The sequence below is a fragment of the Ochotona curzoniae genome, unplaced genomic scaffold, assembly GCF_017591425.1.
Source record: "Ochotona curzoniae isolate NIBS_2020 unplaced genomic scaffold, NIBS_Ocur_1.0 contig_883, whole genome shotgun sequence".
NCBI lineage: Eukaryota > Metazoa > Chordata > Mammalia > Lagomorpha > Ochotonidae > Ochotona > Ochotona curzoniae.
In genome coordinates, this window is record NW_024466599.1 from 23,370,612 (window position 1) to 23,387,667 (window position 17,056).

General features: G+C 40.7%; 1 protein-coding gene across 10 annotated transcripts in view; it reads left to right on the forward strand.

Moving 5' to 3' along the window:
- Positions 1-17,056, forward strand: part of LTBP1 (latent transforming growth factor beta binding protein 1) — a 396,687-nt gene that overhangs the window by 237,493 nt on the left and 142,138 nt on the right. For all 10 annotated transcript variants that reach the window (XM_040993049.1, XM_040993050.1, XM_040993058.1 and 7 more), the window contains 2 exons: positions 5,566-5,668; positions 10,807-10,878. In XM_040993049.1, coding sequence (XP_040848983.1) covers positions 5,566-5,668; positions 10,807-10,878 — 175 coding nt within the window. The remainder of the gene's footprint in view (positions 1-5,565; positions 5,669-10,806; positions 10,879-17,056) is intronic.

Sequence of the window (17,056 nt, forward strand, 5' to 3'; positions counted from 1 at the left end):
TAAAAGCTTATTTGTTTGAAAGACAGAGTGACAGAGACATATATTCTACATGCTGGTTTACTCCCCAAATGCCTGCACCAGCCTGGGCTAAACCAGGACAAAGTCAGGAGCCAAGCACTCCAGCCTGGTCTCCAAGATAGGTGGCAAGAATTCAACTACTTGAGATACCACAAGTACATTAGCAGAAAACTGCTTTGGAAGTGGCAGTGGAACTTGGTCTCATGCGTTTTGTTAGGGAATATGGGCATCTTTAATGGCGGTTAACCCACTGTGCCACCCAAAGCTCTGCATGTTGAATAAATAAATCCAGAGAACCTCTTGCACTTTAGCTTTGATTGTGGATTTTGCCCACACAGGTTTCCATCCGAGGATGATGCATGGGGAATCCAGTCTGTGCTCTGTTTACCATACTCTGTGCTATTGCACACATCTTCTAGGGGGTTCTCACCCCCACACAAGCTGAGGGTGTCTGGCCAGCCCTGCATGGACATACGTCATTTAATCTCATAGCTCTCTGAAGTGAGGACTGTTGCCACAGTGTCTCATTACTGGCCCAGAGAGGCCAGTGATGTATTGGACATTTCATTGCTGGAGAAAGAGCTAGAATTTCAATCCAAATCAAAGGATTCCAGGCTCACACTCCTCTTCCACCCCCGCCCCCACCAGTGCTAGATCTTCTTTCCTGAGAAGTCTGCACAATGCAGCAAATATTCTTGGAATGAGGATACTGTAGGTACCAGCAGTTTTAAGGCATGAAAATAAAATCTTACGAAACCACACTCCAGTATCTGTCAGAGTCTCTTCAGGTCAACATTGATCTCTGAAGCAATTGCAGTGTTGAGTTTTTAATTGGCAGAAATTACAAGCTTTGGTTGCCCAAGGGTAAATTCTGAGCTATCATTCTTATACATTTATAGGAAAATCTAAAAGCAAGTATAATTACAGCTTAACTTTTGACTGTCATGCAAGACTATATTACCTCAAAACAGTTGAAATCTAAAGATACACACTCTCAATTAGATCAAGATTTTGGACTAAGATTTGGAAAAGTATATCACCCTGTCAGCTATTAATTTTGTTTTAACAATTAGCTTTGAAAAATAAAGGCCTTTACATCATTGTTGCTGACAGTTCTGTATTGTGGAGGTTATATGTGAGTATTCATGGAGGAGTAGTTATGATTCCTGAGCTGGTGCTGGTGTAGATAGGAAAGTGGGAAGACTCCACAAAATACTCATGGCCCCAGTTTTCTGGGAGTCGTGGTCACTGTGCTAGGTAATGGGTCTGAGGGGTAGTTGTTTCTGTCTCTTCTCTCCTCTTGCACAAGTGTAGCAGGCAAAAGCTCAGATGTAATGAGCATCTCTGGGGAGGTGGAGATAAAAGGAGTAGTAAGGAGAGTACATTGCCCCCAATCTGCTCATGTTGTAGATCCGGAACAGCTTGAGTTTGGCCCTCGTGTGTAGTGATTTGTATTGTGTTGATGAGTACAACCCATCAGTCTACATGAAACACAGAATCTTTAGTCTGGCAGAAACATGGAGGTGGTCTGCTTTCCATCCAGAACATCCCTGAGAGATGGGCTGCTGGACTCAGCTTCTGGTGATGATGTCAGCATCTTTCACTGCTGAGAAGCACTAAGTGGTACAAGTTTTATTTAGTGACTTGAGTGCTCTCTTCCTGTGACTTGTAGACTTGCATCCCCTTACAGTCATGTGACAGGCTTTGTCTTGCTCTCTGCGTCTGAACCTGGCTGTTGTGTCCACATGCTGTCATCTTATCCCTCTTCAGTTGATCCCCACATGACTTGGTTGCCAGAACTTTCATCATTCCACTGGGTCTTTTTGAGCTGGATCATGCATTTACCTATTCCTAGCATGGGTATGTGGGCTTCCAGTGTTCCTTAATCCACAGTCCAGGACTGGGCGGGCCTTACATAGGAGATGGAGCTCAGTGTCATTGGGAAAATGACTTGACACAGTTAACTACTGGGTTGTGAAGTTAGCACATTGCTCCAGGATTGCTCATATGTAAGAGTCGTCCTGAAATGACAGGCTTTCTCTGAAAATGTGGTGAACAACTCACATAGGAGAAATTCCATTTGTGTTTCTAACTTGAAAAATCACCTCAGTCTGCACATAAAAATGGAGTTAGAGCGAGTCTGTAGTCGTGTGGTTATGTGTCGCTGAGAAATGGAATCTGCTAGTCTTCAAGGAGGACATTCCAAGTGCTAACCTCAGCCTCTGGCCTCTGATTCTCTCCAGTGTGCCTGTTGGTGTATGAGACAGATCATCTTTCTTCTGATTTCCTTTCCTGTTGCTGCTGCTTGCATCCAGGTGGGACCAGTGGTGTTCAGTAGCCTTGGGTGGGAATCCTAAATAAGACCACTGAGGGTTCTCAGGTGGCATTTCTGTCTGCAATCGGTGGTTAAACAATGGAAAGGGTGTGTGTATAACCTTGTGCCTTAGTGTAGCTGTGACTTGATCTCTCTAGTTTATTCTGGTATGGTACAGGCCCAGTTTTGAGATGAACACTGTGTCATGGTACCACCTACACTGCCATTTATTTCAATGATTTGGGTGGCTTATGCTGTTCTTGGCTGTGAACCCGCAAAAACAAAGCTATGGGGAAGGGCCTGAATCATGTAATGAAAACCATGTACCTTTTTTTGAGGCCCAGTAGAGAGAAGTGATTTATTTTGCCCTACCAAATAAAACATTCGAGGAATCCAAGGTGAAAATTGGATTTTAACTGCTACTAACATTTCAAGCATATAAAACGGGCAAGTGTTGAGTGTTTTGCTTGATTAAGAGAGGGACTTCGAGCGTCCAGTGCAAGAATGATGTGCATGGGATGTGGATGGGTGTCTTCCATAAATCTGACTGATTTGTGAAAGTGGAAATAAACATGAAGTGCACCTTGGCAGCCAGGCTGTAACAGTGGAGACCTTTGTGCCTTCAACATGATCATTTTGGTGCCAGTCTTATGCCCAGATCTTTGTTTCTGCTTCTTCTTTCTGTCCTCTGTGGTTCAGGTTCAAGTCTTCTGTGGTTTAGCATAACCCAAGAACTTCCTGAAGCCAGCACAGAACACCTGCCTTGCTTCTTATGGCTTCTTGTTTGTTCTATTAGTGACACTGTCTCTTTCCTCTGCGTGTGTGCTTATGTCCATGTCTTTGACTACCTGTCTCTTAAAAGCATTTTCCCTCGGTCTTTCCCTCATGGCTGAAGCTGCTGTCCAGTGGTCCTGGTCAGCCTGGGGACCTACCCACATAACCAGAAGGGCTCATACCTAGCTGAGAGCTCTGTCTGCAGACACTCCCAAGTGTGGGCGTTGGGTTACTCAGGAAACATTCATACAATAGGTTGTTTGGCAGGGCACATTTCTTCCTCTCTTGTAGAAAATGTGCCATGTGTCTGTAGGAGTTAGAGACCAGGCAGGTGGACTATGCTGGGTTTAGGGCCTCACTAATATATACTAAAGCTTTTTTGTGTCTTTCCCAGATGACAGCCATTCAAGTTGACCTAAGCAAAACAAAACAAAGAAACACATTTACTTTTTGTATGCCTACTTCTACCTAACTTGAAATATCTGCAGGCTAACTTCAATGTCAGAGCTATTAATGTCTTAGCCATTTCCTGTGGTGTCTTGTGCTCTTCAGTGGGCAATCAGAATAGCCTGTTTGATGGATGGAGCACCCACAGTCTGCTCTGGCCATATGTGTTTCTGTACTTGGGAAATCTGATAAGCAGAAGAGTTAACAAATGGACATGTGAAACAGGGAGCTCTTATCTGTAGTGATGAATGTCGTAGTGGTATTAACCAAACATCTCCATGTGTTGGGTATAATGCTCACAATTGGACATCCATCTTCCCTTTCATTATTCCTGGCCTTATGGGAAAGATACTTGTAGGTACCCTGGGTTACAGATGAGACAACTCGCTTAAGATAAACTGTGTAAGAAGTCCTAGAGCTGGAATTCAATCCCAGGCATCTTTACCTCCTGAATCCCAATTACAAGCTTCTGTTGGACAGCACATAACATTCTCTTAAAATTCCTGAGGACTTCAAAGCTGTGGCATGATTAGAGCTATATTGACTGAGCTGGGCCTTCTGTGGTGTGTTTTTGTTTTACTTATGTTGTCACTTAGAACCTTGACCAGAATGCTGCATACCTAGGGAAGCCCGAGGGGTGAGTAGTGTCTTATCCCTGGCCCTTCTCAGGGTCACCACTGACTTAGTCCTCACATTCTGTTTACTAGCCTGTGCTCATGTGTTATCTTGCATTGGTTTTCACATAGCTACCACTGGCCTTCATGGACAAAAACTAGTTTGATCCTTAGGCAGTTTGTTCCTTCTTTGGTTCATTCCTGCCATGCTTAACTGAGCATTTGGAATATGTACCGTGTGCTGGCATATAAAAATAACATCTACATGTATCCAGTTAGAATGCAAAGCAGGGGCAAAGGAACTGAGCAGAAAGTGCTGAGGAATGGAGAGAAGCAGGGAGCTCTCTGAAGCCAAGGAGACAGAGGAGGCTTCATAGTGACCATTCTTCAAGCTGCTTTTGGTGGGATGAGTAAAGACTGGGGAGAAAAGAAAGGAAGTGACATCCTAGGGAAAGACAACCCCTTGAGAAAGATGAATACAATGATGTGCTTAAGGAAGACAGTAGAGAGGTGGAGAGGGAAAGAGGTGGCCCCACCATGGGACTAGAAAGGGTTATGTGTCCTGTTAGGGATGGAGAGTTACTGAAGAGTTAGCAGAATACTGTGATCCATCATGTTTGTTTTGAAAATGACTGAAAATCATTTGGGAGATATTGGAGAGGGTAAGGCATAAGAAGACATGTGCTATACTTGTGCACAAGATGAAGATGTGTGAGTTTAGACGTAGCCTACATGGTAGAAATGGAGGCTGATGTGGCCTTCCCTACCACTTGAGCTTTGGACTGGACACAGAGAAAGATCTGCTTTTCTAGGCTCTTCACCACTCCATTGAGTTGGTTGAGTTTTTGTTTCCTACCCCTCGCTTTGGATCTGGACACTTCCTTGGTTTTCAGTGTTCACAGCAGTGCTGTTCGAGTACTCATTCTGATACCTGCTCCGCGTGGTCGGACTGCACCCTGCCAGCACCTTCCTAGATGGGCTGACCTTTGTGGGTCAAATGCTTAACTGCCTGGAGCCCCTGTCTTGCATATTTAAACAGTTGCAAGTAAAATTTAAAATGTGTAATTCATCATTGAAATTATGATCATCTTACCAAGAATAACAACAACAACAGAGACAATAGAAACTTGAGTTCTCTACAGTACTCTGAGCAGTTACAGGTTTTCATAAAACTAAAAATGCAAAGGCCACTGTTAATTGGAAATGTCTGTGTTCATTTCAGTGCTGCATTTCATCTGTTCTGGCATTTTGTTGCTAAGTTTCCTCGGTTCTCCCCTCTCTAATTGTGTCACTAACAAGGGGACGGTTTTATAATGTGCCTTGTGAAACACAGCAGTGCTCTGGACCTGAGCACCCTGCCCTCAATTAACCTGCTTATTTCACACCTCATCATTGCAGTGTGGCAAAGCTCTTCCTGGCCTTTCAAAGCAAGAGGACTGCTGTGGAACTGTGGGAACCTCCTGGGGCTTTCACAAATGCCAGAAATGCCCCAAGAAACCATGTAAGTGATGTTTCATCATTGCTTTGCAGACTAATGTAGCGTGTCTGTTTTCTTGTGATTACTCCTTTAATAATGGGCACTATTAGACTTTCAAAGACACCTTGTACTCAATTCTAGAACATTTTACGGTTATGCCTAATGCATATGGCCTCTCCAGAAACTTTGAAAGTTAATCTGTTCAAGTTTTCATATTGATTTTTTTAAATTAGCACATTTATCAGCTCACTTTCCTGTTTGATTATTAATGAAGGAAAAATTGTGTTTTAACAGGTGGTAAGCTAAAAAAGTTTGGTCTCAGGGAAAGATACAATGGTAAATGTTTTGAACTCCATAAAATGTTAGTGCTGCTATTTAAATGGATAAATTTAAATGGATAAATTATTTAAATGAGGTTTTCATTACTCATAGTTTTTAGTACAGGTTTCAAATTTCACTGAAATAAAAGGTTTTTTTAAACTAGTTGTAAAGATTTATTCATTTTTATTGGAAAGGCAGATGTACAGAGAGAAGGGGAGACAGAGAAATGTCTTTCATCCACTGGTTCCTTCTCCAAACCCCTGCAATGACCGAAACTGAGCAGATCTGAATCCAGAAGCCAGGCGCATCCTCCTGGTCTCCAATGTGGGTGCAGAGTCCCAAGGCTTTGCGCCATCTCCACTGCTTTCCTAGGCCCTCATTAGGGAGCAGAATTGGAAATGGAGCAGCTGGTACAAGAACCGGTGTATATATGGGATACTGGCAGTTGCAGGTGGAGGATTAGTTGAGCCATTGTGCTGACCCCTGAAAGATAAGTTAAAATCAGAGTGCCTGGGTCTAAAACCCAACTCCTCCACTTCCTACCCAATTTCCTGCTGATGTGGCTGCAGATGATGACTCAAGCCCTTGGTTGCCTACCACTCATATTGAAGTCCTAGATGGTACTATAGGCTCCTGTCTTTGTCCAGGCCCAACCGTGGCTCTTGTGGGCATTCAAAGAGTTAACCGGTCCCAGTGTGGTGGCCTAGCTGGTCAAGTCCTCGCCTTGAACATGCTGGGATCCCGTGTGGGCACTAGTTCTAATCCTGACAGCTCCATTTCCCATCCAGCTCCCGGCTTGTGGCTTGGGAAAGCAGTCGAGGATGGCCCAAAGCTTTGGGACCCTATACCTGCATGGGAGACCTGGAGGAAGTTCCTGGTTCCTGGCTTCGGATTGGTTCAGCTCTAGCCGTTGTGGCCACTTGGGGAGTGAATCATCGGACGAAAGATCTTCCTCTCTATCTCTCCTCCTCTCTGTATATCTGACTTTGCAATAAAAATAAACCTTTAAAAAACAAGAGTAAACCAGTGTGTGGGATATTATTTTCTGCCTTTCAAATAAAGATGGAGAAAAAAAATAAATACTTCCTAGAAAGTGTTTTAAATTGACCTTTGTTACATTTAGCAATCATATTTTGCTGAGAGAACAGGTGATATTTTTCTCAATCATTGCTTTATATTGCTTGATACTGAAAATAGGTAGATATTGTGAGTGTGTATTAAATCATAATTTAAGAATTTTTATGAAACAGTTGGAGCTTTACACAATAAACATTTTATGAGAGTATATTTTTAAGTGGCTACAAATATGTGCCCAATCACACATGCTTTAATTTCTTGATGATGACCCAGTTTCATTAGCAACAATGCTAGTTATTTAACTTGCCTCCCTGTTGGTATCCCTTTTGCTTAAAAATATGTGTGCTATATTTTTAAGCTAGAGTGATATTCTGTTTTTCTTGTGAGCAATAAAATTCATGCTATTAGCATAAGATTTTTGTTTCTGTAAATTTCCATAGCCAATTTTATGTGTCTTTTTGATGCTATTCTGTTCTTCTTTCAGTGGACTGGTTTATGTAAATGCTCACTGGTGTTACTGATTCCTAAGTTCTTTAGGAAAATATTCACATATTAAAGACATAAGTGAGGTATTTAAAGGATGTTCCAAGTAGATACTCTAAGCTAATCTGATGATCATGTGCAGTGAGTGATTGTCCGTCCTTGTTGGAAGATCCGTGTGCCTGGAAGTAACATCAGCAACCTGGCTAAAGGGTTTCTTAGGGTGCCTTTATTAGGACTTAAAAAACCTGGTCCTTGAAACTAGGCAGATTCAAGTTTGACTCCCAACTCTATTTGCTATTGCATTTCACAGTTGATTAAACAGCAATCTATATTTGAAATGCTGAGAAAAGCCTTGAGCTCTTTTCTTTGAGTTTCATATCCATCTGTAGTGCTATTGTGGAGAGAATGATGTGTTTCTTGATCTTGTGTCTAGGGACCGATAATAAGACACATTGGATCCTGAAGTTCAGCTTCTCCCATACTTCTGTCGTCCGTATTTTTGTTTCTTTTAAAGAAAGATTTATTTATTTTTATTGGAAAGTCAGTTACAGAAGAAGAGACAGAGAGGAAGATTTTCCCTCTGATGATTCACTCCCCAAGTGGCTGCAACCGCTGGAACTGTGCTGAGCTGATCTGAAGCCAGGATCCAGGAACCTTTTCCGAGTCTCCCATGCAGGAATGAGTCGCCCATCTTTGTTTGCTTTCCAAGACCACAAGCAGGGAGTTGGGTGGGAAATGGGACCGCTCGGATTAGATCCAGTGCCCATATGGGATTCTGGGATGTGCAAGGATCTATCTTGACCACCCCATCCCTTCCTTTGGGTGTCTTGTTCAGTAGCTCCTCTTTGCCCTCTTTCCTAAATCCAAAAGTAGCAAGAAAATGATAGCCATTAGGGTGTCTTTCTAGTGGTCTAAATTGGATGGGACAATTCAGAGTAGCTATGACTCTGAGCTCCATGTTGATGGAAATAATTCAGATGGCAGTTCCTAGAAGGTCTAGAAATTGAAGAAACTGGTTTGACTTCAACAGAGCCTATGGGATTATCAGTGAAGTAAACTACTGACATTTGGACATTTATGCTGCTGGAGACTTTTGGTTTTTTTTTAAGATTTATTTTATTTTTTAATTTTTATTGGAAAGGCAGATATACAGAGAGGAGAGACAGAGAGGAAGATCTTCCGTCTGATGACTCACTCCCCAAGTGAGCACAACGGCTGATGCTATGCCAATCCGAAGCCAGGAGCTTCTTCCAGAGATTTGGGCCGTCCTCGACTGCTTTCTCAGGCCACAGGCAGGGAGCTGGATGGGAAGCGGGGCTGCCAGGATTAGAACTGGTGCCCACATGGGATCCCAGGCGTGCAAGGCAAGGACCTTAACCACTGCGCCACCACGCCGGGCCTGCTGGAGGCCTTTGTGACTCGCTGTTAAGACACACACACAGGGTCGCATTCGTCCCATGTCATCTATACTTTCTTTGACTGGTATTTCTCTCTAAATCACGTTCATTTTGGAAAAGAGTAGACCTTACTTGGCTTTAGCTGCTGTGGTGGTATTGTGTTCCATGCCTTATTTTTGCTCACTTAAAGCAGTTCAAACTTCAATTTCCAGGTGGATTGTGTTCAATGTTCACAGTTTTGTTTAGCCTCACACAGAACTTTCAGTGTTGATCATTTCTGCTGTAAAGACTTAATTTTAAATCTGCAATTGATTTCATAAAATAGTGTGTGATCTACTAGAAGTGTGCCTAACATGAACAAGTCACTTGTCCTAGAAATATTTTTTTTGAAGAAGATTAGCGTGGAATTCGAAGGTGAGGAGAACTCTGATTTGCCTGAATCTCTCCTATAAAGTGTTTGCTGTGCCAGATGCTTCATCTTCTGCTATAGACATCTCAAAGGATCTGAAGGCAGATGGGAGGAAACAATGGTATTCACAAAGTTCATGGAAACAAATGAAATTAGAAGGTATTGATTTTGATGCCACAAAATTTGAGATCCATGCAGGTTTTTTTTTCATAATATACGATTTGCATGAGCTTTTTTTGAAGACCTAAGTGGTTTTAAAAATGCTTTTGCACCAAGATAAACTTACCATTTATTGTCGTTTTCATGAACTTTTTGAAATACTTATTTCATGCAGGAAAGAAAGGAAGAAGAGTTAAGAGGGCAACTTGGTACCCAGTTCCGTTAGGGGTGACAGATAAAGAGTGGATTGGAGTACAAAATGCTTTTATTTTTTTTTTTCAAAATAAGGTTGCCAGGTTTACTTTGAACTTTTAAATTTCACTCCTATATTGGTGTTTTTCAGTACTCCATCTACCCTATTCTTGATTCCAGCCTGTTTTCTATATTACTGCAGAGTACTGAAGAGTACTTAGCATCAGGCACTGTAGCATTCGTGTTGTGTGTGTATAAATTATCATTGAAACTCAACACAACTTTGCTTGCTCAATAGTTGGGAATGTCTTCATCATGTGAAATTTCAGTTAGATACTCAGGAAGTCTGCTTCCCCAGGTTGCAGAGCTATTGATGGAAATAGCAACATTGGAATGTGTGTCTACCCGATCTCAAAGTTTACACCATATTCATTGAGCCCTGTGGCTGCTCAAGTTTAGTGTATCAGACTCTCGGTGAGTAAGGCTTTGTTCATAAGTTGTCAACTATGGGATCAGTGGTCTTGAAGTTTTCAAAGTCATCACATCTCTGACCACATCAACCCTTCTTAGAGCCCCTTTGCTTCGTCAGCTGCCCATCCTTCTCACAGTTGCAGTACTCAAAATCATAGTTAGAACATCTGATCTATAGTTAAGGCAAACCTACTTTTTATTGTTTAAGCTGAGGAACTTTTGAAAGTAACATGCTGTTACTTAACTTTTCCAGAACAACAAAAATAACCTGACACTGTCCCAGACAGACCAGAACATGTGGTCAGTCTGCCTAGACTGGACAGAAAAACCCAAACCTCCAAAGCAAATTGTTGAGGGGAAAAACAGAGTTTTTGAGATAAAAATATTTAATCACTCTCTGGAAAAACACTAAAACTATAATTTATAATCATTGCAGTTAACATCATAAAAGCTTACAACCTTTTTAGACTGGAATGAAAAATTTGAAGTACATTGAAAAACAACGTGAAAAAAATTGTGCAGATATACATTGATTTTGGAGAATGAGGCCCCTGATGCCTTGGGTGGCTTCAGCTACCACATGCACAGTGGTTTAACAATTTACAAAGTTAAACAAATCTTGTAACCAATAGTTATTTTTCTTTTCCTTACAGCTTATCACGGATATAGTCAAATGATCGAATGCCTACAAGGTTTTAAGAGAGTGAACAATACCTTTTGTCAAGGTAAGTGTGACAGAGTTGATGACTGGGGCCACAATGGTTGTTTTGGTTTTTAGAAACTTGAGTTACTTTGTTATGTGCTGATCTTTAGCCCAGCATGTAATACCTCCTGCTTGCTCTGTTCAGCTGAGGAAATACAGGAATTTACTTCAGTAGCATTGAAACTTTGGAAAACTTTCCTCTTCTATTAATTTGTGATAAATTCGCAAAAGTTAGGGTCATGTTAGAGAGTACCCTGCAGTCTCCATGTGTGGAGCCTCATACCCATGCAGGGTACACACACTCACATGAGGGATTTTGAAAGTTCATGGGAAACTGGAATTAAAAACAGTTCAGATTTCTTGTAAATGTTCTAAAGCCTCCTAGTGTACCCCTCTTGGCTCTATTTCTTTGGTGAAATGAAGTTCCATTTTTCACATTCCTCAAAGTATTGCAGCTCATGTCAAAAATCAGAGTATTAAATATCGGACTAAATACCCTTTCCTTAGGCACTAGGCAAAGCCATGAATCTAGAGACGAAATGCCCTAAGCACTTTTGCTCAGTTTACCTTGAATAGTCCCACCGAGTTGTCCAAGTGAGGGAAGCTTCTAAAACATGTCTGTACTTTGTGAATGAGGAACCTCAAGCCCTGTATGCTTGACTAATTTGTATGTACTGGCTAGGAAATATGAAGATTGTATTACAGAAGACAGGTGAAGGCACTGTTACAATTCATGGCAATGGAGTATTTTTCACTACCTAAGAATTTTCTCAAGTGGATTATCTACCCCATTGTGCATCTATATAACTTATGCATGGTTTTTATTGTACTAAAGAATTTTCCTTTAAATGCACAAAGATATGCAATGTCTTTAAAAAATGGACTGAACAATAGTATAAGTCCTCGTTGTGCATGCAGAATGCTGGGAAAGTTAGATTTAATGGGTCAAGGAGAGGGTGCTCAACACTATCTAGAAATATCTAGAAATAGTAACATGAGAATGCTAACTTATTTTTCAGTCAGTAGAATTTAATATATGACTGAATTAAATTCAGATGGGACAGTGAATCACTACATTAAGCAAATGAATTAATGGTTAAGTATATTCTGTATAAAACACTATAGTGTCGGAGATTTTGATAAAAACCTAAACGAAAAGAGCACATTTGCTGTATGCATTCATAAGAATAAAATGAGCAAGGCAGTGGAAGTACTAACCTTGTTCTTGTGCATATTGGACTGAATTTGGGAGTAGAATGTCCAGCGTTTGTTGTTTTTGGTTAATATGGTTGCTCAAGTCTGTGAAGAGCTTGGAAACATGGGTGAATTTAGCCATGCGAAGTGCAGATTGCAGTGCAGATTACAGAGGTGTGTACTGAGAGCTTTGTAACCATGACTTGTATCAGCTGTCCTGCAAAATAAGGTTTGCAATTAGTTTCTTCAAAAGCCAGTGTCAGTGAGATGATGTTATAAGGAGGCATACTAATAGCAATCGCATCTAGCCTTTTCAGTGCCTAGAGTTTCCCAACTCAGTTCTACAATGTCTTCATAAATTACTGAGCTTCTGGCTCAGAAAGGTAATCTGACAGATAATTAGGAACCATAGACCAGGGACTACTGATCATGTCCATGCTGAATAGCATAGATGGTTAGAAGCCCCTAGAAGTACATTCTGGTCCTATGATGTTATCACTTCACTCAGTCCGCAGGGCCAAAGGCTTTGCATATGAAGTGATGACCCAGCTTGCTGCACACGGGGTAGCTCCCAGATAGGTTCTTGGTGTGTCCCTGTGATTAGATGCATTATTTGCTCCATCATGGTTGAGGAGAGGCAGAGGATCCTTATTCTTTACTGCTCTAGTGCTGCATGGCTAATTGGTAGGGTGTAGTGCGGAATATCTGACACTCTAGTTTCTTAATATGAACATAGTGGAGAATATACAGGTGTTCCTTGGTGTGATTCACATCTAGTTGTTGATCACTTGTACCTTCCGTAGCTCTTTGAAGCCAGAAGATGCTATCTTTTAGATAAGTAATCTTTTAGAGTGTTTCATGGTGTTACTCCTTTCTAACGTTAGAGTACTTGGAGTAATTTAAGAACTATTTGTAAAGATCCTGTGAATATGCAGCCTTTCAGTTGTGCTATTTATTATTTACGCCTTAGTTTTTCCTGATTAGGGACTTTTAAAAAAAGAGTTAAATTTTGGCTTTGTTTCTATGTTCTAATTTCTGCTGTTTATTTCCTTTTATTCTGCCTCCTTTTCTTCTAGCTTGCTACTATTTTCAGATTTCTTTTTCGTACATACTTAGGTTGTTGATGTCACTCTTTTTAAATTTTAATTTGTTGATGTTTACATAGTTGACTAATGTGGGGAGGGTTAAGGATTAGGGGAAAGTGGGTGAGACCATTGTTTCTAAATTTCATTTTTCTATTTCCTGTATCTAGGGGATGGGAGGAATAAGGGGAGAGTCCATACCAGGCTTCCCAATTGCCTCAGAGCCCGGGGATGGGGCATGGCCACCCAACGTCATCCCAGGATCCCCAATGTGGAGCATGCTCCAAGGGTTCTGCTCACATGGTTTTGATCTGAAATGCTGTTGATCTCACCGATCCAAGGATGAGGAAATCCTTCCAAGATCCATTGGCTGACGTAGTCCACCTTACAGTCTCCATTCACAGACATTTGCTGCCAACAATTGGCTGGGCTAGTTGACCAATTTGTTCTCCCCTTCTTCCTCTGCTGTGGTACCAGGTGTCCTCTGCAGCATATATATTTATACATATATATGTCTCACACACATATTTGTAAGGCATTACTGATACAAAGGCTAGCCAATTAGATACAGAAGTAATGTTTTATGAGAACAAATCAAAATATGCAATATTACCTTTAATTAAAAAGGATGGTTACCTCTTATATTCATTTCACTGTAAGGTTTCTATTCATAAAAATGCTGCTTCAGAAATGGAAGTGAAAATTTCCAAATAATCACTTCTTATCTCACTTAGCAAAATAAAACAGTCAGCTCTTCAGATAATTGTATTTTTCTGTATTGGGCTGGGTGAGTTCTATTCCGTGAGCTCTGTTCCTGCAGAGTGTATTAGACACTTCTGCTTCAGTCACTTGCACTGACAGACAGTAACAGCAAGTCCTGGCTCACGGTGGTCTCCGGGGGGTGTCTACACAGCGTTGCTAGGCTTGTTTTTGGCAAGGATTGTGACTTGAAAAGTCACAGAAAATTCTATTTCATGGTGCTTTCAGAAGGTAAATGCTAAATACACTACAGAGACATTTGACTCATAAGATAATAGGATTTTATTTAGTGAAATAGGAGAATTACTTTTGAGAGAAGAGCTTGATTTCATTTCCTTTCTGAGATTATTGATCAGTACATGAAATGAGGCTCTCCTATTGCCTGTGGATGACTCAGTTTCCCTATAGCCGTGAAGCTTTTAAATTTTGCAATCCTAACATTTTTCAAAAGGAACCCATTAGATATCTGGTTACTTGTGCATCCTGCGTTGTTCTTCCAACCTACCATTTTGTTTACAAAGTCCATTTAAAATTAGTGATTAATAACTCGAATCATTTCCTTTAACCAAGTCAACTGATGTCCTGAAGCAACTTTTACCAGTGTGAGCTCAGTAACAAAGGATCAACTGTGCACTAGTTAATTTGAGGAGCTTGCAGATAATTGCCCTCTGAGTTGGGTTTCTTTTTCCCTTCTCTTCTGGCACTGCAATTATCTTTTCAAAGGAATGATTTATTACGTATACACACATGGAGCTCTAAAACCTTCCCCACTCACCTCAACAGCATGGAATTGTTACAATTTGCTTCATTTATCATAACAAGAAACATAATATTTCCTGGTGAATCTAAAATGAGATTTGTCATTGGATTATTATGCTAAAGCATGGATGCAGAACTAGAGTTAAATGAAATAATACTTTGTAGAAGCGAAAATAAAAGCTCTGCTTTCATGTTGGTTTTCCTCGAAGCTTAAACCTTCGTGCCTTTGCATCCTCTGCCTCGGAATCACTTTCCCATGAGACAAGTGTATTCTGAGAATGTTAGAGAAGTAAGTTGTAAAAATGGAACTTTATTCTGAAAGCACTTACTGTTTGTTCAGTGAAGTCTTATTAAAAGAAAAGTCCTTTTTCAGCATACTAAAACTCACTTGCCAGTTGTAGATAGAAAATTAATATTTTCTACATTTATGCTGCTTGCCTAGCACTTTGACAAAATATGTAAGTAACTAGGAGATAGCTACTTTTTTTTAAACCCATAACATGTTTATTCTTTTTCATACAAAAGAATCTCAAAAACTTTTAAAATGGTTCAATAATCTACAAACATTAGTGGTTGGTGCACTCTGAAGCTATAAACTGAAAATGTGATGAATAATGAATAAGACATTGTTCCTGCCCTTAGAATTTAGTGTGATTAAATCAGTTTGAGTCAGCAGGATGCAATTTGTTTTAATCAGTCTCCCAGTGTAGCCTTTTAGAGGAGATATGAAAGAACTGTCCACATAGCTTTCTTTTGGTGTCATTTTATTACACTGGTTGTTCTGCTTTAATGAAATTAATCTGCAGAACAGACATCTTAGGGCACAATAATAGTCCTTAGAGAAATTTTTAAAAGATTTATTTTTTTATGTTTTTATTGGAAAGGCAGATATACAAAACAAAAGAGATAGGAGGAAGATCTTTCACCCACCAATTGATTCTCCAAGTGGCCACAACGGTCAGAACTAACCCAATCCGGAGCCACGAGCTAAGAGCTTCCTCAGGTCCTCAATGAGAGGTCAAAGTCCCGAAGTCTTGGGCCGAGCCCTACTGCTTTCCCAGGCCACAAGCAGGAAGCTGGATGGGAAGTGGAACAGCCGAGAAACGAACCAGCACCCATGTGGGATCCCTGGCACATGCGAGGCAAGGCATTTAGCCATTAGACTATCACATCGGGCCCTCATTAGCAAAGTTTGATTGTATTCATTAACAAATTTTGCTTTCCCTTTTAGGAAGAAAGTTCCCCAACCAGATATTTTTTTTTTTGAGGAAAAATAAAATAAAAGATAATGCACGTTTTTTTCCAGGCATAGCTCTGCTATTCTTGATCAGTGTTCCGCAAAAGTGTGGTACACCAGCTGTTTGGTTATGAAGAGTGGTCTAGAATGCAGCTTGTATTTCAGACCCCTTAAGGATGAGTACAAACATTATGGAGTGTGACCTGCAATGTGATGAGTGGGTAGAGGAAGCCTGGCCTATGTGTGCTTTGAGACACCTGGAAACATGCGGGAAAGCAAAGGGAGGTGTCTCAGGAAAGCCCTGCAGACTAGAGCAGGCTGTGATCTGCAGCGTAGGGCTGTGCTAAAGCAGACGGAGAGGGTGAGATGAAGTGATTGAGAACGGTAAGGCAAGAATTTTAAGGCTAGTTATGTGTACCATGTGAATGCAGATTATTAAGGACTTTGATACATTCTGGGAAAACATTTACTGGATTTATACTCTTTCAGTATGGTGCTTAGGGAAAGATATTATTCATGGCATTTGTTAAAGAATGGTAAGGTAGGCTATATTTGGGAAGATTTTTGCAATAGGGACTCTTCTGTTCAGGAGAGAAATGGATTTCAACTCTGAATGCAATCAAGCAAAGTTGAATTTACATCCAAGGGTAAGGGTGATTTGCCCAGAGTGGGAAATTCCTCCGAAGATTCACCAGAATAAAAGGGAGTTCTGGCTAAACCAACCTCATGGTAATTTTGCTAAAGGTAAGTCATAGTGATGCGACATCATTTTGTAGAGGGACTGGGGGGCGGGTATTAATAGAACCCAATCATGTATCGAGGCAAGGGTAGGTTTTTTTTTTACTCACCATAATATTGGAAAAGGAAACCCAAAGTCAGGCCCTGATTGAGAAGACAGTTCAAAGACACTTCACTGGTTTAACCATCTTATCAATGGAAATACCCGAAGACCAGCATGGCAAGCTGTTATATATTTGAAAGAACATGAATTTGTCTTTACACAAGCCATCATTTTACATTTATTATCAAAGGCATGGTTAATGGAGATACAGGATGTTTTCCTCCCGTGTAGGTAATTTTGTGGCATTTTGTCCGTTTTGGAATTCAGCGTTATTTCTTGTTATCCTGTGCGTTCTTTCCGCATTTATGTTTTCTTTTGAGGAGGATTT